This window comes from Phascolarctos cinereus, unplaced genomic scaffold (assembly GCF_003287225.1).
Source record: "Phascolarctos cinereus isolate Bilbo 61053 unplaced genomic scaffold, phaCin_HiC Scaffold_3;HRSCAF=262, whole genome shotgun sequence".
Taxonomy (NCBI): domain Eukaryota; kingdom Metazoa; phylum Chordata; class Mammalia; order Diprotodontia; family Phascolarctidae; genus Phascolarctos; species Phascolarctos cinereus.
The window spans coordinates 173031710-173054813 of NW_027555736.1; the positions used below are offsets into that span (position 1 = coordinate 173031710).

General features: G+C 38.2%; 1 protein-coding gene across 3 annotated transcripts in view; it reads right to left on the reverse strand.

The window, feature by feature from the left end:
- Window positions 1–23104, reverse strand: part of TOX4 (TOX high mobility group box family member 4) — a 29359-nt gene that overhangs the window by 6037 nt on the left and 218 nt on the right. For 2 of the 3 annotated variants that reach the window (XM_021004224.2, XM_021004158.2), the window contains exons 2-4: window positions 22831–23089; window positions 22544–22612; window positions 1137–1379 (exon numbers count right to left, since the gene is read on the reverse strand). In XM_021004224.2, coding sequence (XP_020859883.1) covers window positions 1137–1379; window positions 22544–22612; window positions 22831–22836 — 318 coding nt within the window. In that variant the 5' untranslated portion in view covers window positions 22837–23089. The remainder of the gene's footprint in view (window positions 1–1136; window positions 1380–22543; window positions 22613–22830; window positions 23090–23104) is intronic. The other variant, XM_021004297.2, reaches the window with a different exon arrangement.

Below are 23104 nucleotides of genomic sequence, written 5' to 3' on the forward strand. Positions count from 1 at the left end.
CATCACCTTAAACTGCAAGATAACAATAAGGAGAAAAAATTTTGATTGCGTTTTGTACAAGAACCAATCTTCACTCTGTATTTTGACTGAAGTCTGTAGTTGGACATTAGTCAGGTTTACAAGCACAACAGCAGAGACAGGCATTGATTGTCAGAGTTCCTGTCACTCAAATGACCTCTGCTTAAAACAATTTCCAACTAACATTTATAGTAACAATGAAACAAAAATGATGATACATATAGTCAACAAAAAGAATAAAGTATGGTTTTACAGATTTAACAAAACAGAGCAATGGTAATGTTGACAAAGCCTTGGAAAATCTGATTAATGATGCTGGCTTAATGGGAAGCCAAGTATGGTTCTCTAACCCTATGTTTCTTGCAACAGTAATCCCCAACTTTTGCAATGCATAGGAGGCTTTACTATCACAGTGCAGGTTTTCACCGGAGGAACAGTGAAAGCAGCAGTTTAAAATCACTGAGGTAACAGAGATATCTACTTATAAGTACAAATTCTTCAACAGGTTCACCTCTCTGGAATTAAAAGACCTATTCATAAATATTAACAAATAATTAGAGCAGTGTTGTTTTCAAAGAAATGAAAATATGGGAAAACAAAGTTACCTAAAGGTCTAGAGACTGCCATCAGAAATATAAGGTAAAGAGCCCCTTTGACTTTTGCCTGACGCATTAACTTTGAAAACTGCAACTGGCATGCAGAGTAGGCAAGACAGATAAGATCTGAAAACACTGCACTATTTTTGAACCAAAGGTGAGATATGAGCCAAGACACTGCTTCCTCCCCCTCCCTCATTCCCCACTCACTTCCCAATAAAACAGTTTTGAAGCAAATTTCTGGCCTATGCCAAAGCTGGTCAAAATGGTTTAAGGTTCTTTCTGAATCACTTATACTTCAGGGTGCTATTTCATATTTGAAAAATGTAAAACACACTTGCTAATGAAGTTGACTTAATAAATTCCTTTCTCAGTCCAAATTCCCTTCCACTAGAGCAGACCTAGGCTTAAGTACCAAGATGATAAGCATTATACAACCACGTAGCATCAAGCCTATGCAGTTGTGTCTTCCTCAATTCACCCCATGTTTGGGGTAAACTTAACAATGCCCTTGCCTCTTACCATGGCCAAGCCCCCACTCAGGAGCCCCCCGCCCTGTTCCATCAAGCCATGAGTCATGGCCACAGGCATATCCAATGTTTGGACCCCATACTGGGCTGAAAAGCTGCCATCCTGTGAGGAGGTGGGGTCTCCAAGGTCATCAAAGTGGCCGATCACATCAGAGACAGCTAATGAGGGGTCAGAGTCCAACGAAATAGGAGGGATCTCAAATTCCTCATCGCCCAGACTTGGAGTATGGAATGTCTGAAGGAAAAAAAAAAAGGTGAGAATTAGTTGGGGTAAGAGAGAAACATACCCATTGTTATAAGGAAGAGAACATGGCTTAGTGCTAGGAGTTTCTCATATACTTCAGCCTGTGGTTCCAGTCTAATGGACATCAAATTCTTCTACCAAGAACATTCCCTCCTGCCTCAATACGAGAGCCCTATCATCCATATAGCTGTCTGTCAACATCGTCACATAAATTTCTTTCTGATGAATTTGGTGACTGGCCACTGCCAACTAACCAAAAAATGAAGGCAGAGACAGGGTCACTGAAGCTTTATTCATTTCAGAGTGAGACATACTCCAACAGCAAGTGGAAAGAAATGTCTCTCATAAAACCACTGGACAGGAACACACACACACACACACACACACACTCATTACATGAGCAGCTGGTTATATAAAATAAAAAAAGAAATGTGTTTGTTACAACACAGTTGGTTACACAATAAAGAATATATATCACTTATGACATGAGATAAAGAAGTATAGAAAATCCTTGATACAATTACAGGTAAAGGAAAAAGAAAAAAGGAAGCTAAATGGCTTAAACTATTCCTATGGTTCTTCTTATAGCAGTTAGTCCTGAGGTCATATCTACCAAATGTTGAATCAGAAAAATCATAAGAAGTACTACCAACCTTAAGGGTAATTTGGAATTTTCTTGTTCAGGGAGAGGCAAAGACAAGGATAAGAGGGGCAAGGATGTCAGATTTAGATGTTAGTGCAGCACAAAGTCCATGCCTGTGAGAGGATTTCCTTGCTGCTGTCTAAAACCTCTCTCAATTTGCTCCTGGGGCCTTACAAAACGGGTTTCACTGTCATTTGGTAGCCCTAAAAGTCTATTATTGTTTCACCTCTGATGTCTGGTACAGATGCTATGGAATCTTTGGCCTTCCTGATCTCAATTTCTTCCTTCAACAGTCCTGGGTAAGATGTTCCCTTTGACAACAATAAAAGCATTCTTATATTTTGCACTGGGTTTGTGCAGCACAAAAAAGGCCTTCGACCTGAACAAGGACCAAGATGGACTGGATTTTTAACTTTTCCTTTGTATCACCCACTGTGTTTCTTCCTTCATAAACATATCGGACAATAGCCTTTAGTTCACCTATATTTTTTTTCATACCATCTAGGGCAATGCTCATGAAAATACTGCCTGATCTCTGACAGAGACTGGTCAACAAAGGTGGCATTAACAATCCTGGCATCCAGACAGTTAAGAGGATCTAACCCAGTGAAGTGCTTAGCACTCTTTGCATAACCTGTCAGAGAAACACTTGAGGGTCTCATTTTCTTCTTGGGTGGGCTCCTAAAACTTACTCCAGTTGTCTGGATGCAAAACACAGAGTTCCATGATCTGAATTAAAGAATCTCTGGCTTGAACCAGCAGGGTATAGTGTGCAGGATTATTAGGGTCCCAATTTGGGTCTTGTTAAAAAGCTAGTTAGGAAGACCTCCTGGTCCTGCTGGGGCATTTCCTCTTGAAACTTTATTAGCAGTTTCTATTATGGCAATTCTTTCTCTTGGGGAGAACAAGGTTTCCATTAAGTCAGTTACATTTTCCCAGGTTGGGTTATAACCCCTAAATACGGCCTGAAATTGGATAATAACAGCTGCAGGATCTTCACCAAATTTAGGGGTATCTTTTGTCCAAATGGAGAGATCAGAAGGGCTGAAAGGGTTATGTTCTCTAACAGGGGCTAGGGGTCGCCCTCTGGCCTAATAAACCTTTCCCATAAGTAGGCTGTTTTCTGTTTGTAGTTGTTGTGGAAGGAGGAGAGAAAGACAGAAGTACATAAGGAGGAGGATCAGGTAAGGTAGGATAAAGAATGGGGGACCAGTTGGAAAATAAGGGGTTTGGACTCAGAGTTTCCTAGCAATACCAGTAATTCATTTGGTCTATGAGATTTAGGAGATGTTCAAGAAAAAACCTTAACTTTCTAAGTATAATCAAAAGTTCCAAATATTGGCCAAAACAAATCATGTAAATCCTTAGCATTTTTGCTCCATGCCTTTGTATTGCCTAATAGCTCCCTTCTTTGTCATCATCAGTTAGATGGGGAGTTAAACCTTATCACATGATGCAAGATCCCAAGGGGGATCCTATAAGAATGCTCAAGCTTGACCCCATATCTCCTCCTGGGTGTTGCCAGAGAAGAGTATTCCTCCCTGGAACTCTCTTGAAAGAATTTCACTAAGAACGCTCTTGCTAGAAATTCCCAAAGCCCCAGTTTGCCTCTGAGATGTTCCAATGACGACATTTCTAAAGGAATCTCCAATGTAGATCCTTTCCAATCAAGTTATTTTCTGTTCTGCCCCTAAGGTAAAAATACTTAATTATCCAGGGATTTGATTTTGATGTGATTCTCCAATTCTTCTCAGTCAATAAGTCTAATGTTCAGTTTGGTGGTTCATCCTTAGGACCTTTTTTGCTGGTTTTCAATCCTACCTATAGCATCTCCCTGGGGTCCTCAAGCTACTTTCTAGGCAGAGGAGATGCTGCTCCACTTCTAAGACAGACTCTCTTAATTGTGGAAAAGATAGCTCTCCTTCTTTATCTAAAAGGAGTGATCCTGTTTGTACCAGTACCTTTCCCAGTTGGCTTCTAGGTCCTCAGGTGCAGCCTTTTGACTGAGCTCAAGTTTTACAGAACAAATCCTTTTATTAACAGGATCTGTTCTGTAAAGTTTGGATTCAGTCAAAGGGTCGAATCTGAGGACCTAGAGGGCCACATGTGGCCTCAAGGCCAAAGATTCCCCATCCCTATCTAGAAGAAACCCATAAATAGCCCTAACAGGTACTCCCTCCTAAAAGCTCAAAGTGTTCCAGCTGGTAGTCCTTACTCTTGAGGTTGCAATCACTGCTGTCCACTCATAACAACCTCAAGGCAGCTGCCACCAACTTTAGCACCTGGGTACATCAGTTCATAAGTAGGGAGGCTCCTGGAGGGCTACAGTGGTCCCTCATTAGCTCCTTTTCAGGTGATCAACAGGTTAAGTCCTGGTGCCCAGTTTATAGTTAAGAGCTATAGTATAGTGCTTTTATACAGAGAGGCTCAGAGACTGGTTCTAAAATGAAAAACAGGCTTAGACAATCAATAATGGGAAAAAATTTTAAATCAATTTTACACTCAAAACCCTATTTTATGCTCAAAAATTCTAAAGAAAAAGTAAAAAGAAAACAAAAAAGAGGAAGTTCTACCAAAAACTGGCTAGCTTCCCAGACCTTGAGATCATCCAGAAAACACTTCAGCTAGTGGAAAGGGGATGTAACATTGGCATTGTAAGATCAGCCTAGAGAAAAAAATTCAATTTGTACTGAAAAATTTGGTGTGTACTTTAAATTTCAAAGTTTTTAAAATTAGTTTTTAATTTTCCCTAAATTTAAAATTCACCTGACTGCTCTGGAGTCTTTCTTAACTAAACTTTCTTAACTTAAAAAGTATGCAACATAGAAACACCTAATTTAATTTGGAAATGATTGGCAGTTCCTTTTTCAAGCCCAATTAGGGATCACTTTCAAAACGAAAATACACAGGGGCAGCTAGGTGGTGCAGTGGATAGAGCACCAGCCCTGAAGTCAGGAGGGCATGAGTTCAAATCCAGCCTCAGACCAAACACTTGATACTTATTAGCTGTGACCCTGGGCAAGTCACTTAACCCCAATTGCCTTAAAAAAAATTTAAAATAAACAGACCATTAATTTAGAAATAAAGGTAGACTCAGCAACTGCAAGTTTGGAGAGGCTCACCTGTAGCTCAGAGAATTTGGGCAGGAAGGTTGAAGGGAGTCCAACTTCCCAGGGCTGTCTTCCTCGAAGGAGCCAGCAGGGAAAATAATCACGAGGCCTGCTGCTTTTTTGGTCCCTTGGGAGGGCAGCCAAAGAGGATCGGGATCCACATTTCAATCTCCTGACTGGCATTGCCAAAATGTAAACCACAAAAATCCAATCCACAACAAAAGGAAACTGAGCTACATCAACACATTAGGGAGACCAGTGGTCCCTAAGCAATTGGATCCAAGACCTTCCTTGAAGTCAAGGATCCCTCTGCTCAGAAATCACCCACTTTTACGGACCTCTGGAGGGCACTAAAAATAGAATGAGACTCATTACTGGTAATCTTCAGGAGCAGAAATACTCCTCTGGTTGGCTAAGGGACATATCCATTAACTATTAGTACTCTGTCAGCAGTATTTTGGGGCTTGGTTATAAGAATATTTATGACAAGAGCACAAGGAAACTGTTTTTTCAAGCACAGTCCATTTATGGGGGGGGGGGGAATGTTAGTGCTAATACATCAATTTCCTATTATAAGTCCTTAACATAAAATCTATCCTAAAAATCAAATAGAATATTTTCATCACTACATGGTGGGTGAGTTAAGTAATTGTAACCTGCATGACTTCTTATTCTTACCTCATTAACTAAATCAAACTTAATGCTATTCTACTTAACTCACTGATACAATCACTAATACCCATTAAATCACAATGAACTGAGTAAATACTGATTAAATTGAGTAGGTGTATCAAAATTATTTTCACATCTGCTTACACTAAGATGAACTTTCCACCTTATTTCTATGGCCAATTCACAGTGGTATTTCTTCTAGTAGGTCCATTAATAGACCTAATTTTTTTCCAGTTTCTAAGCCATGCAATCCCACTCATGGAAGCTCTCTAAGTAATGCTATTTAAACCTGCTAGTGATAAGACAGAATGATTTAGTGAGGTCTGGCAAAACCTAATCATAATGGCCTTCTAGTAATTATTACATGTGGTGAAAGTCTTATGGTGTTAACCTTAAAGTCATCAGGGTTATAGAAAGAACATTATAGAAACAGACCAGGGCACCTATAACTCATCTGAAAGTTTTGAGAGTTTCAATTTTTACATATCATTTTTTTCTTTCTACTTTGCTCAAAATCTGTAAGTGATAGAAACAATGAAGTTTATAGGTTAGAGGAAGCATTTTTAATTTTGTTGTTTCGCTTTTTGGTGAGGCAGTCAGGGTTAAGTGACTTGCCTAGGGTCACACAGCTAGTAAGTGTCATGTGTCTGAGGCAGAATTTGAACTCAGGTCCTCCTGACTCCAGGGCTGGTGCCCTATCCACTGTGCCACTTAGCTGCCCCCCTGGAGGAAGCATTTTTAAAAGGCCCTGTGAGGACCTGACTTGTAAAATGAGCCCTTCTGTCTCTTGATATTATCAGAGAGAAAATTCAAGTATGGAAAATATGATTTAAAAGGCTCTTTAGAACTAAGTAAAGCAATTTTATATGTGAAAGCCTCAAACCAACGTAGGAATTTACAATTACTAAAACCTATTCAAAACCCATTTATTTAGGCATTTTGTATAAAATTCATTTGCAGATACTCAAACAAATTTGAAAGAATTTTAATACTTTCCCCTGCCATTTTCAATTATGTTCTCTATTACTTCCAGGATTAAATTTAAAATATATCAGTTAGGACCATTATCTACACTTAGCCTTTTGTCATTGTTATTACTAGCACAAAAGCAGAAGTTCTAAGACTACTAATATAGCTGTAGCTATCACAAATCCTTTAAGTATACTCTTTTACCCACTGGAAAACATATCCTAGTTCCAAATAGAAACAATCTCATCTTGTTGCCTTTCTCAAAGTAAGATTTACTACTCAATTAAGAATAAGAGCATTTTACATCTTTATCACTTATTACAACACCCTTTGAGGATATATTTTATCCTCATATCATAGGAAGTGGAAGATTTGTTTAGCTAGAAAATGTATGTAACTATGAGGACATGATCTTATACATTAAATATGTAACTATTAAAACCAATAAGTAAGAAGGCTACTTTAAGAACTCATTTACCTTAGTTGCCTAGGTTAGGGAGTTGAGCCAAGTAATGGCCATAAATTCTGAACAGTAGAAATACAAGCATATTTTAAGATGCTTTTTTTTTCTAGCAATAAGATCCTTTATACCTGGATCCCTTTAGTAGGCTCAGAGATGTCAAATGATTGGAACAGTAAGATTCATTATAAAACCTTTTCTATACTATAAGCAAACTTTTAAGCCATCCTCTCCTTGGCTGTGATTGTTTTGGAAGAAAGATCTTAGTTACTCTGTAAAACAAATTACTATTTTTAGAATTTACAAGGTTCTCATTATTGACATAGATTCTTTCACAGAACTGATAAGATTTTGACCTTGCTAAGGCCCAAGGACCTAGCAAGTTCTCAAAGAACTTCACAAATGAGACTTTCCAGGGTCTTTTGTACTTTTCCCAAACACTAAGCAATTATTAATTTTTTTTAACAAAACACACTGATAGAAATACTTGATAGTCTTTATAACCATATGGACACCATTTTACTGACAAATCCCTAATAAATGATAGTTCAAATTCATAATCTCACAGCATTCAGATCAAAAGAGGAGCTAACTCCTTAATGATACAAATGCTTTACACTATAGGTATCACTTCACAAATTAACAACACTTCAATAAAATGGTTCCCCAAATCACAATGAAAAATTATAATACTAACATAAAACAATATTGAAAATTTAAAACATGAACACAAAACAAAACTTATTGCCAAATTACACTAATTGCCCTTATTAACCTCTGGAAGCCCAGAAAATATTGCCCCAGGAAAAACTCTGCAACAGCTGAACCAAAAGAAAGATGGGGTGCAACAGTCCAGTAGCACAGGTAGCTGGAGGGATTAACAAGAAAGGCCCCTCTTGCCCAGGGTGAAGGGGAGTGATACAGAACAGGAGGTGTCCCAGCAAGCTAGCGGAAAGCCCCACCTCACCATACCAGGAGGAGATCCTGAAACCCAGGTGGTAGAACAGGCAAACACCAACACCTGGACACCCCCCCCCCCCCCCCCCCCCCCCCGCCCAGTGTCTCAGTGAGGGCAGGGGAACCAGTGGAAACCAGCTTGAAAGACCACCAGGTGCCTTGTCATTCTACAGCAACTAGCTCTCTCAGTGCCTCAGCAAAACTAAGGGAAACAATGCTGCAAGGGGCCCCAGGCGGATAAACATACTGCAACATCCATCTGAAAGGAGCTGAAGAAAGCAAAAGGATGGAAAGGCCCAGATGAGCAGGAAATCTCCAGGAGCCACACTACCTAATCCTACCCCTAGGGTTCCAGTGTTGCTGATCCCAGCCCAACACCAGGTAAGCTGCCAGAACCCTACAGCCTCCAACTGCCAGCATTGGAGGCCCCAGCACACAAAGTCAGTGACCTAGGCTCCCAACACAAGAAGCTTGGGTCAGTGCCCTCTGCTCCCCAACACGAGAGCTCAATCTCTTTAAAGGCCAGGAAATAAGCAAACACCATGAGTAAAAAGAAACATGCTATAGATTCTTATTATGGGAAGAGAGAAGATCAAGGCAGAAATTATGAAGAGGACAACATTGTCAACAAACCCACATCTGGAACCTCAAAAGGGAATATGAACTGGCCAGAAGCCCAAAAAGCCTTCTTAGAAGAGCTCAAGCAGGATTTCAAAAGTCAAATGAGAGAGGTAGAAGAAAAAATGGAAAAAGAAATGAAAGGTATGCAAGAGAGTCAATAGTTTGGAAAAGGAGGGACAAAAATTAACTGTAGGGGGCAGCTAGGTGGCGCAGGGGATAAAGCACAGGCCCTGGAGTCCGGAGGACCCAAGTTCAAATCCCGCCTCAAGACACATAGCACTTACTAGCTGTGTGACCCTAGGCAAGTCACTTAACCCCATTGCCTAGCCAAAAAAAAAAAAAGCTTACTGCAGAAAACAAGTCCTTAAAAAATACAACTGGCCAACTGGAAAAAAAGTACACTGAAGAAAACTCCCCCAAAAATACAACTGGTCAAATGGAGAAGGAGGTACAAAATCTAATAGAAGAAAACAATTTGGTAAAAATTAGAATTAGGCAAATGAAAGCTACTGACTCTATGAGAGAGCAAGAATCAGTCAAACAAAAACAAAAGAATGAAAAAATAGATGAAAATGTAAAATACCTCATTAGTAAAACAACTGACCTGGAAAATCAGTCCAGGAGAGATATAATTTAAAAATTACTGGTCTATCTGAAAATCACGATGAAAAAAAGAGCCTGCACAGTATCTTTCAGGAAATCATAAAGGAAAACTGCCCTGAGGTCCTAGAACCAGAGGGTAAAATAGCCATAGAAAAGATCTATCGATTACCTCCTGAAAGAGATCCCAAATTGAAAATACCAAGGAATATAGTAGCCAAATTCCAAAATTACCAGGTCAAAGAGAAAATAACGCAAGCAGCCAGAAAGAAACAATTTAAATATTATGGAACCACAGTCAGGATTACACAGGACCTTGCAGTTTCTACATTAAAAGATCATAGGGCATGGAATATGATATTCCATAAGGCAAAGGAGCTTGGATTACAACCAAGGATGAATTACCCAGCGAAAATGAGCATGATCTTTCAGGGAGGAGATGGATATTCAATGAAACAGGAGACTTCCAAACATTCCTGATAAAAAGACCAGAGCTCAACAGAAAATTTGATCTTCAAATATAAGACTCAAGAGAGACATAAAAAGGTAAATGGGACAGAAAGAAACAACATGTTATTAATAAGGGAGAACTGTTTACATCCCTACAAGGGAAGATGACACTTGTAATCCTTGAGAACTGTATTGTTATTACACCATGTTAAAGGGGTATACATAAAGGGGGTGGGTATAAATTGACTTTGATGTAATGATTAAAAAAAATCTAATCAAGTGGGTTAAATGGATCCAAGTAAGTGGATTAATCTGATCTAAGAAAATGTACTGAGAGAAAAGGCAGACAAGGGTAAATTACACTGCAGCAGAGGGAGAGAAGGGAGGGAGATAAGCATTGTTTGAACCTTACTCTCATCATATTTGGCTCAAGAAGGGAATAACATAATCAGTTAGGTACTAATATTGACAGACTTAACCCTTCTCAGCAATACAAGGATCTAAGACATCTCCAAAGGCCTCATGATGGAAAATGCTATCCACATCCAAATAAAGAACTATGGAATTTGAATGCAGATCAAAGCATACTACTGGCTATTTTTTTTCTTCTGTTGTGTTTTGTTTCCTCTTTCTGGTAGTTCCTTCTATTGGTTCTAATTCTTACTTACAACATCACTAATGTGAAAATGTTTAATAGGAATCCTATATCAGATCGCATGTCTTGGGGAGAGAGGTGGGGAGGGAGGGGGAGAGAAAAATTTAAAACTCAAAAGCTCATGGAAGTAATTGTTGATCAATCAAAATAAATTAATTAAAAAAAACCAAAAAACAAATTACACTAATTCACTTGAATATATCTCTAGTCAGCTAAGGGGGGAAAATTCCATTCATCTACCAATTTTAGCATTTATAGTAGTTGCATTCAGAGATAAGTATAAAGTAATTATCACTTTTGCACTTATAACTACAAAGGTGACACCAGCAATTGCCACTTATAGAACCAATCAACTATGCTTGAGTTATTTCCCAAATTAATTTATCAAACCCATTATGAATCCAAATTTTAAATTGCCCAAGACCTTGTACTGTCACACAATTTGAGTGAAAAAACCACTAGTGCAATATTCCTGCTTTGGGGAAATCAAAACTGAGCTGAGTTTCAAAAAAACTTTTCTAAGTCTAAAATCATTTTTATATACTTCTCAATTGGGCTTCACATCCATACTGGGTCAGTGCAGTCTCCAACTTCCTCCAATTTTGTTTCCCTTTCTTCCCACAAACTATGATCAAAGCCTTGCAAACCATAGAATTTGCACTATTCTCTACACACTAATTCAATGCTTCCCTTTTCTCCACTGTTAACTTTCCATCCTGAACCTTTTTGCTTCCAAATCATATTTTGAATTGGTTTCAGAACTAATTTTATTCTATTATTCTCTTGAATCTTTCCTTTGCATTTTTTTTTTAGTGAGGCAATTGGGGTTAAGTGACTTGTCCAGAGTCACACAGTTAGTAAGTGTTATGTGTCTGAGGCTAGATTTGAACTCAGGTCTTTCTGATTTCAGGGCCCGTGCTCTATCCACTGCATCACCTAGCTGCCCCTTTCCTTTGCAAATTTAACACACTTTCCCTATGTACTTCAAATTCATTACAAAACTTTACTTTTACCTGATCAGAACTGAAACTTCAAGGTTCACAGTTTTTCATTTTGTCAAGTAAACTGCTCTCAACTTGGTTTCTTGCTTAGACAGGTAGGTGGCACAATGGATAGAGCACCGGCCCTGGAGTCAGGAAGACCTGAGTTCAAATGTGACTTCAGACACTGGTGAACCTGGGCAAATCATTTAATAACTGTCCTCTCAGTTCCCTGAACCGTACAGAGTTTACCACAGTACCTGGCATACTTTAAGTGCTTAAAAAATGCTTATTCCAGATTAGGTATACAATATACAGTAGTAAATGATTATAGTAATCTAGTATTTGATAAACTCAAAGACCTAAGTTTTTGAGGTAAGAACTCACCATCTGACAAAAATTGCCAGAAAAACTGAAAAGCTGTTTGGAAGAAACTAGGCATGAAGCAACATGTCCCATCATATATCAAGATAAGGTCAGAATTGATAAATGATTTAGACACAAAATGATTTAGACATCATAAGTAAATTAGAGGAGCATGGAAAAATTTATCTGCCAGACCTATGGTACAATAAAGGAAGAGTTTATGACCAAACAAAAGACAGAGTGGATCACAGGAAGTAAAATGGATAATATTGATTACATGAAACTTAAAAAGTTTTTGCACAAACTAATGCAGCCAAAATTAGAAGGAAAACAGGAAACTGGGGGGAAAAAAGGTCAAAGGACATGAACAGGCAGTTTTCAGAAGAAATCAAAACTATCAGTTGCTGTTGTTGTTCAGTCATTTTAGTCATCTCCGACTCTTTCTGACTCCATTTGGGATTTTCTTGGCAAAGATACTAGAGCAGTTTGCCATTTCCTTCTCAAGCTCATTTTACAGATGAAGAACTGAGGCAAACAGGGTAAAGTGACTTGCCCAGCATCACATAAGTAGTAAGGGTCTGAGGCCAGATTTAAATTCAAGTCTTCCCGACTCCAAGTCCAGCAATCTATCCACTGTACCACCTAGCTGCTCCCTAAAAGCTATCAATAGTCACATGAAAAAATGCTCTAAATCACTATTAAAGAAATGCAAAATTAAAGCAACTCTGAGATCACCTGACACTTATCAGATTAGTTAACATGACAGAAAAGGAAATGGCAAATGCTGGAGAGGATGTGGAAAAACTAGAACATTGATCTGTCATGAACTGGTCCAACCATTCAGGAAAACAATTTGGAACTAAGGCCAAAGAGTGCATAAAACTGTGCATATTTGGACCCAGCAATACCACTACTAGGTCTGTATCCCAAAGAGATCAAAGAAAAGGAAAAAGGACCTATTTGTACAAAAATATTCATAACATCTCTTTTTCTGGTGGCAAAGAATTTGAAATTGAGGGTATGCCCATCAATTGGGAATTAGCTAAACAAGTTGTGGTATATGACTGGGATGGAATACTATTGTGCTATAAGAAATGATGAGCAGGATGGTTTCAGAAAAACCTGGAAAGATTTATATGAAATTAGGCAGACTGAAGTGAACAAAACCAGAAGAACATTGTACACAGTAACACCAATACTGTAAGGATGATCAACTGTGAATGACTTAGCTACTCTGATCAGCAAAATGATCCAAGACAATTCCAAAGGACCTATGATGCAAAATGCTTTCCACCTCCAGACACAGCTTAGTGCAGATTGAAGCATCTTTTTTTTTAAACTTTCTTTATTTTGGGGGGCAGGGTTGTGTGTATACATTTTGTTTTGTAAAATGGCTAATATGGAAATGTTTTGCATGACTTCACAGGTAAAATTGATATTAATTGCTTACCTTCTCAAGAGATGGAGAGAATTTGACACTCAAAATTTTTAAAAATCGATGTCAAAATTTTTCTTACATGCAATTAGGACATATTTAATGAAATAAATAAAAGTATATTTTTAAAACAGATAAATGCTTATTCCCTTCCCTTACTTAAAAGTGTGCAAATGCAGTCTATTTTAATTTCTCTGAGGTGATTCTGCTTCAAATTTACCTTGGCAATTAAATTCTACTATTTCATTCACAGAAGGCCACAGTGGTAAGGTAAACCATCCTCCTAAAATGAAACTTTTCTTATTCCCAAATTATTTGTTTTCTGCTTTAAAAGAGTCTCATTCCAAGCTGGAGAGAAAGCTCAATAGCTGCACGAGGTGGTTCTTAAGTCTCAAAAACTTCAAAATGCAAAATTGCTGGAATCACCAGAGACAAATCATTTATACTGGCTTCAGTTCTATTTAAGTACTGAGCATTCTATAGTATGAAATCACTTTCTTTCCCCACATTAAAACAATAAATCTTTTACTCTTGAAAGGAGAGAGTAATGGAGGGGTCTGGGTACTGTTTGTATGCAAATTTCACAAAGTTTCTTTTAAAAGTCCAAACACTTGGCCTGGAGTCAGAGACCTGACTTCAAATTTGAACTCCAACACTACCTTTGTGATCCTGGGCAAATCACTAAATCTGTTTGATTCTGTTTCCTCAACTGTAAAAAGGGGACAAAAACCTCACAGTGTTGTCATGAGGATCAAATGAGACATTTGTATATGACTCAGCATTTGCCTGGTATGTAACAAACACTATATAAATGTTTATTCCCCATCCTAGGGTACTACACCCCAAAAACTCCTGCTAGATTATTTCAATATACATAAAAATATTCAAACTACATTCTCTTCCTAATTTGGAAATACATGTTAAATAGATTATGCTTCAGTCATAAATTTAGTCTCTAATTAGTTTTTCAACATCAAAAATTTCTCCCCCTGAAAGAGATCTCCAAAGGAAAACTCCTAGGAATATTATAGCCAAATTCCAGAGTTCCCAGATCAAGGAGAAAATATTACAAGCTGCCAGAAAGAAACAATTCAAGTACTGTGGAAACACAATCAGGATAACACAAGATTTAGCAGTTTCTACATTAAAGGACTGCAGGACATGGAATATAATATTCCACAGGGCAAAGGAGATAGGATTACAACCAAGAATCACCTATCCAGAAAAACTGAGTATAACCCTTCAGGGGAAAAAATAGTCATTCAGTGAAATAGAGGACTTTCAAGCATTCTTGATGAAAAGACCAGAGCTGAACAGAAAATTTGACTTTCAAATACAAGACTCAAGTGGAACATGAAGAGGTAAACAGGAAAGGGAAATCATAAGAGACTTATTAAGGTTGGACTGTTTACATTCCTGCATGGAAAGATGATATTTATAACTCATGAGACTTTTGTCAGTGTTGGAGAAAAAAAATTATGTTATAGATAGACAGACAGACAGATAGACAGACAGACAGACAGACAGACAGACAGACAGATAGATAGATAGATAGATAGATAGATAGATAGATAGATAGATAGATAGATAGATAGATAAATAGATAGAGGGCACAGGGTGAGTTGAAGATTAAGGGGTCATATCTGGAGAATAAAATTAAGGGATGAGAGAGGATTATACTTGGAGAAGAAGAAAGGGAGAGGTAGAATGGGGTAAATTACCCCACCAAAAAAAAACAGGAAAAAAAAATCTCTTACACTGGAGGGGAAATGGGGGAAGGTGAGAGGGAATGAGTGAATCTTATTCTCATAGGATTTGGCTTAGGGAGGGAATAACATGCACATTCAACTGGGTATGGAAATCTGTCTTACCCCACAGGAAAATAGGGGGAGAAGGGGACAAGAGAGCAGGGGGATGAGAGAGAGAAGGGCAGAGTGGGAAATGGGGTAATCAGAAGCAAATACTTCTGAGGAGGGACAGGGTCAAAAGAAAGAATAGAATAAATGGGAGGGCAGGATAGGATTAAGAGAAATAGAGTTAGTTTTTCACAACATGTCTACTATGGAAGTGTTTTGCATAACTGCACACATATAACCTATATTGAGTTGCCTGCCTTGAATGAGGGTGGGTGGGGAGGGAGGGAGAAAATTTGAAATCTAAAGTTTTAAAAACATATGTTTAAAAAATGTTTTCACATGCTACTGGGAAATAAGAAATACAGGAAATGGGGTACAGAAGTCTATCCTGCCCTACAGGAAAATAGAAGGGGAAGGGGATAAGAGAAGGGGGGGAGAGACAGAAGAGAGGACAGACTAGGGGAAGGGATATTCAGAATGCATGCCATTCTTGGGGTGGGGGGAGGGGTGAGATGGGGTGAAAATTTGGAACTTAAAATCTTATGGAAGTAAATACTGAAAACCAAAAATAAATAAATTTATATTTTTTAAAAAACTGCTGCAAATGGGAAAAGGATCTCCTTCCATCTACTGGTTTCCCTTTCTGCATCCCCAACTTGGCCAGAATTTGAAACACACAGAAATAAAACCGTATCCTTTGAAAACTGAAATTCTCAATATAAAAGTTACCACTCCTCTATCTTCCTCCTTTAACTGATCAGACCACAGGAAAAAGTCGGGACACAAAACATGGAAAATGCTGACTGTCTTAGTTATTTCCTGTCTGGTTTTAAGTTTTTCTTTCTCCAGAGAATCTTTCAAGCCAAAGATAATACTTTTTTGATTCCTTCAATTGACCCTTTTGAAATTGCAAAATTTCATGACCAAAGGAACCATAAAGTAGCCCCAGTTGTTTAACAGGAAAACATTATACACACACACACACACACACACACACACATAAATAAAAATAAAATGTCTTATCGTGTATATGTATATACATGTACGTATACACCCCCCCCCCAATTAGACTAAGTTCAACAAACCTAGACTTAGAAAGATCAGACCTTCCTGGAATTTTTCTCCAATTAGCCAAAATATATCCCCAAAATATATTCCAGGACAGACTAACCAGATCCTATAATGAACAGTGACTATTTGGACATCTATTAAGAATTATGTCAGAATTGTATCATTAGAAATAGGGATAACACTGACTACTCAAGATTTACCTCAGAATTATACCAGAACCAGAAAGACAGGAAGGCCAACAAAACATGAAAAACATGACTAACAGACAAAATGGATAGGTCTCCTGCTTATTTGCTTGCAGGAGATGAGGTGGCAGGGCACAAGGTTCAGAGAGATCCTAGTCCTGACCAGGTATCCCCCTAGAAATAGAAGTCCTCCTATCACAGTATCAGAGAACGAGGTTCTCTGGTTGAGCCTTTGCATTGTCCTCCGGAGTCACTGCTCAAAGAGGAGTAGATGTAGCCACCCACCCCAGATATTTCCAATTCTGGGCAACAGTTCATATCTAAGAAATTCTCAGGTGCAAGAGATCTGGACATACAACACATAACAAAAAAATACACAAAAATCTAACCTGACTCTGTGAATCTTTAAATTTAGGGTACAAAGGTGCCTGACTGCAATTTTATCAGCCCTCTTGGTTTCTCCTCTCTAGAAGTTTCCAAATAGGTGAACTTACCTGGTAGAAGCTGGAAAGTGGTTGGAGTTGGGGACCTGGGAGATCCTGAGCTACTGCAGTCCAGATTTGGGTCATCAAGAACTGTCATGAGTTTTGTCACATAAGTTTCCCTCTTTTGAGTTCGCTTACTAGAGCTACTGCCAACTGACCAGCAACAAGACATATAGACACTGCAGTTTTATTCAATCAGAGTGAGACACACTCCACCAGCAAGTGGATGGAAATGTATGTGTCTCTCTTATAAAACAAATGGACACACACATACGTATCTATATATACACGTATGTATATACACACACATACATACATATATATCTAGCTGTTTTGTAAGACATATACATATCTGTGTGTATATTACTTATTACATGAAATAAACAGAAAACAGGGTTTATTACAAAGCAGCTGGTTATATGACATAAAGAAATATGTATTTATTATAATACAGTTGGTTACATGAAATAAGAGGGTATCTATCACTAATGACATGAGAAAAAGAAGTATGGAATCCCTGAAACAATTACAGGTAAAAAAAAAATATTACAGGAAGCTTGCTGGCTTAAACCAGTCTTGTAGTTTTGTATAGTGTAGTTAGTGTGTGCTGGGGTCACATATAAGCAAAAGGCGAATTAGAACAAAATAGAGTTAGTTATATCAACTCTTAATAATCCACTCCCAACAACATCAATTAGGATTTTCAATTCCCTTAATTCTCTTTTACTGATCTCTATCATCCTGGGCTACAGAATAGTTGTAAAGTAAAGGGTTATCTTAACCTTTTACTTCTGTGATATTATTGTAATGTATAATTCAGTATATTTAATTTGGATTAGACTGTTGCCTAGCCCTTCTCATTCTGATGGATTTACTTCTCAAAGTCCCTGATATTTACCAATTACTTCACAATGAGAATACCTGAAGCAAATTTACTTCTGGGCTATTACAGGTCCCTTGAAAAGAGATCCTGAAGGACAGTTACAGGAACCTTCCGTCCCTCTCAAATGGTCTTACCGAGTCTGAATGATCTCTGATCTCTTTCATTAGAAATCACAAAGCTAGCAGTTAACTGAGGTTCCCACTTGTATAATATGATAAGGAAGCACTAACAACTTTGAAATAAGGAAAATGATGACAGGAAAGGTCCATATGAAAGCTACAGCCAAAAAATATGCTGCTTGGAAATAAAACAGTTCCAACTCTCTCAACGCACATGGCCATTCTTCCTCTTCAGAGTCCCCTTTGCAAACTCAGGGTGAAACAGTGCTTTGACAGATTTTTTTCAATCTTCTTGGTTTAAAGCAGCAACACTTAGTTTTTGGTAAAAAGCTATAACCCTTCCTCAGGTACAGAGGCTTAGCCATTAACACGAAAATCTTGTTAATAACAGACCGTGCAGGTCATTGTCTCAGTGACTTTAGCTAAATACCTTTTCATACTTGAGGATGAGAAATTAAAATAAAGAAGTCTATTAGAACTTGCTACTGATTGCTTTACATTCAACGTGACTTCCTAAACAATCCTTGATCTGAAAATCCAATAAGCCTGTGCCAACATATTTCAAATAGCAATAATAGAATAATCAAAACAATCAAATTCCATGACAGGCATCTAAAATGCCTTATAATACTCAATAAACAAAAGTGCATTCTTTTTTCCAGACCCAGGGCAGGATCACTATAATACTAGTTTCATTAATCATATTCCTGGGTTTCAGGAAATTTTTTTTGCGGGGGGAGGGAGATGAGATGTCCAGTCTTAATTAGGTATATTAGCAAATAAAAAGAAATTTTGTCATTAAAGGGAGAATCGTGTATACACTTTCACCCTTTTCATAACCTAGGCTCCAGAAATCTTTTTGTTTACTGTGCTGTTTGGATGAATGGTATGGAAATTCCTGTTTTTTTCTGGTACACATGCCTATGACGTTTGAGATGGAGAGTACAGGAAAGTGAAATGTAACTGCTTCTTTAATTAAGTTCTGTTGATGGCTTTAGAAAAAATTACTGAAACTTCCAATTCCCATCTCCAATTCCCAACTCCTTGCAACAAAAACTGCTTCTTCTTGGTAGACCCAAATTACTCTAAAGAAAGAAGTTAGCTTTCTTCAATATAAAGCTACACGATCATAAAGAGTGACTGATACATTAATGGAGACCAGAATAACACATATATTACAATGTAGAAAGAGTTTTCAAAATTTTTTCAGTGAGAACTTTAGCTGGGGAAAAAAAATCTGTTGTCACTCCATTAACTTTTACTTGCCACACTCCCAAAGGGCCACCAAGAAATAGGCAACAAGTAAAAGGGAAAAAACCCCATGGCAAATATAATTTAATTTTTTAAATTTAATTTAATATTTTTAAGAGAAACAAAACTACAGGAAAGTTTGGTGTTTGGGTTGGGTTTTTTGGGGGGAGGTTAAACTTCATAAACATCAATACAAAAGAGTAGTCCTTAGACCCCAAAGAAGCACCATAAAGACCCAACCACACATGCATTTGATGTAATCAGATTTTACCTATATGAATGGAAATTAGTTATAAAATAAAAGAACATTAAAAAGTCAACTACATACCATAAAAAATGGAGAGATTCACTCTAATCTTCCATTATTACTATTAAAGATCAGCAGAGTAAAAAGTAAAATTGAATTATAATGAATCCAGGACATCAAAACTATTTTCTTTCATTGAAAATGTGTGCTAATATGATCAGAAAAGCACTATTACTATGATAAATTCATCAGGACACAGAAATAATTTAAAACAAAGAGTCCTTCCTTACAATAACAATGGCATCTTATTTGTATAGACAGAAATTAACTACTTCTGTTAATCACTCAGTGAGACTATGTCCTAAAATATTTATTGCTCTTAAAATGGGAGACAGCCAAAGTATGAGAAATTGTAGTGTACTTTCAATATTAAAAAAAAAAACAAACTTGTACTCCCTTTATATGCTATACATCTAACAACTTTTCCAGCTACAAGCTTATACTGAAGATCAATGACAATCTGTGCTATTATAAATGGTAAGGCCTTCTGGGGCAGGAAACACATAATGCAGACATATTTTCCCATTGTAATAAGGCTCTAACACCACCACAAATGACTGCTTTTTTCCCAAAGCAGTTGTCTTTTCTACCCCAAAGCAGGAGCAGGGAGGGGAACAAGCATTTATTTAATAGTGCCTACGTTATCTCATTTGATCCTCACAACAACCTTGAAAGGTAGGCGTTGATTCATTTCATTTTACAGTTGAGGAAACTGTGGCAGATAGGGTAAGTGATCTGCCCAGGGTCACAAAGCTAACAAGTATCTGAGGCCACATTAGAACTAAGGTCTTCCTGACATTAGCCACTGTACCACCTAGCTGCCTGTAGAGGGGTCAAAAAAATCCACAATATTCTTTATATAACATTATAACAGCTAACATTTATTTATATAGCACTTTCTGACTTGTAAAGCACTTGATTAGATAAGAAGGGAACCATACTTTAAGATACATTCATTACAATGAAGCTCCTTGAGAGCAAGGACTATTTTGTTGTTGTTGTTTGTATCTCCAGCACTTAGCACAGTGACTGACACCTGGTAGTATAATGGACAGACTGGATTATTTCAAATGGATAGACTCTGACTGGAAGTCAAAGAAGACCTGAGTGCAAATCCTGCCTCAGTCAGTTACTAGCTGTGTGACCTTTGACAAGTCATTCAACCTCTCTCCACCAAAGTTTCCTAATCTATAAAATGACCTCACAGGGTCATTGTAAAGATTAAATCATAATATATTTAAAGTGCTTTGCAAACTTTAAAGCACCATAATAATGCTTACTGTTATTAGTAGTAGCAGTAATTGCTTATTGACTATTGACAGACAAATGTGATTCTTGATTATCCAAGGTAATAGAAGGAACAGAATCTAAAATAGTGAATAATCTAAGTCATTTATATTTGGGATTATAACTCCACTTTTTTAATCACATTTAACAAATACTAACCGCATAACCATGGACAAGTCACTTAACCTTTTAATGTCCAAGGATGGGTTGCCTATTGTATCAATGGAAGAAGTTTCCAAATCAGGAGTTTCTACACAGATGAACTGAAAACTCTGGATAAATTAGCTCTATCTATCTAGTATTCTACTTTGACCTCTCATTGTGGAATGGAGATGACCTTGGCTTTAGAAGGAACAAGTTCCAATTGGTCTCACTAAAAATGAAAAGAGTTTGACAATAGACTATATATTTGTTGTCTAAAGAGCAATCCAGCTAATATAGAATAGTCTCATACTCACCAGATGGTTGGCCAATATGATTAATTTTTTTAGCCACAGTAATTCAGTAAGCCATATACTAAGCAATAGAGAGCTTATGGACTGCATGGTTGGCTCATTTGCATAAATAAAATCATGGGACTTCGAAGTACTTAAGTATTTAAATATGGATGAGGCTAATATTCTGGAGTTCACAACATTCCAAACAATTTAATGAAGCTAAATTGTAAAAGCATGAGTCAAGGAGAAGCTGAAGATGAAAAAATAGCACTAGAATCCACAAAAAACCAATCTAAACTTGATAAAGGTCTGGTTTTTGTCTTCCCTTAAGATGGCAGAATAGGTAATTTAGCATCATGGTATTAAAAAGTCTTTCCATTTAACCTTGGTAACTAAGGCTGAAGGTTTATATGTAATCTCAGCAGGAACAGAAATCAATAAAATCAACAAAAGAGCTGAAATCAGACTAACAGCTATCCAGTTTCCAAACCTAATGCTAAGGGTAAGAGTTAAAAAAAACAACTGCAGATAAGCAGTATAATCCATTCATTGATAGCAAACTCAGCTGAATACATAGGATGGATTGGGACGCTTGCTACATTAAAAAAAAAAATAAGACTAGGCCTTCCATTAAAAACAGTAGAAAATAGAAGGCTTTCTATCTTCTTTTGCTTACCTAAAAAGTGAAGACAAGTATGTCTGCCATGATAATGGCAGTAACACCTAATCCAAGATTCAATAAGAACCTTAAAACTCTTCACAGCCATGACTTCTGCTTCACAATTCTAACTATTATTAGGTCCATTTATCACCTGGAGGGAATTGTAACCCAAAAAGGCAATGTAACTTTTCACTGCCACAGCACAAACAGATGCCCAGCTCAAACTTCCTCTAGTTTGAGAAGGCAGTAAACTCATACAGAATATGAAGAGACTAAATCATTCTAGTTTTTAGCCATAACTTCCCCACCCCCCCCAAAAAAAACCTCCCTCGCACAAAAACAATCGAGGTCAAACTACTTCTCGGTAATAAGTTTCCTTCACTACACTTTTCATCTCAATTCTCTCTACAAAATTCTCACCCCGATGCAGGCTACATCATCCTCCTGACTCAGACTATCTCTTGCAAAAACTGTCAGTCTTCTTTCATTTTTTTCCCCTTCAATTCGAAACAATTCTGCTCCCTAAGGATTTTTTTTTCTTTTTCTCGTCCAGCTTTTCTGCTCTCAACTGTCTCCTCGGCCCGCCCTTCTAGGCTCTGGTGGGCTGTCTGAGAGCACTTCCCCAGGCCCGCGTCCCACCCTCCCACCCCCAAGGGCCTTATGCCCTTCCATCCGCGTTAGCAACTCTTGCTCACCTCGGCCCCCGACAGGAAGGGGTGCGAGGACCCTGTGATCGTCAGGTAATTGTCATTTCCTCCGGGAAACTGGAAACCAAAAGAAACCCGCGGGGATGTTAGGGGTGGGGGGGGCCAGGGAGTCAGCCGGGAGCGACGGATTCTGACTCTGACCCCGACCCCCGCCGCCGCCTCCCCAGCTTCTCTTGCCCGTCGGCCGCTTCTCCGCCCAGGTCCCTTCCTCTGCTCCTCTCCCTCTTGCCTCTTTCTTTCTCTCCCTCCCGCCTCTTTCGGGCTCAGGATCCTACCTCCATCTTCAACACAACCGCTACCACCGCTTCAGCTCCCTCATAGCTCCCACCGCCCCCGCCGGAAACGGAATATCCGTCACTTCCGCCAACACTCGCGTCTCCCTCTGGGGATTGGCGGATTCTTTTGCGGAACCAGTGAGTTGGTAGCAGGGAGGCAACAGGTCGGAAATGATGAGCTGGGCAGCGCCCCCTTTCGGCTGGAGACCAGAATGCCCGGTGGAGGCTTAGAGGTTTCGAAAGAGGAAGCGTTAAGTTCCTGAGGAGAGCAATA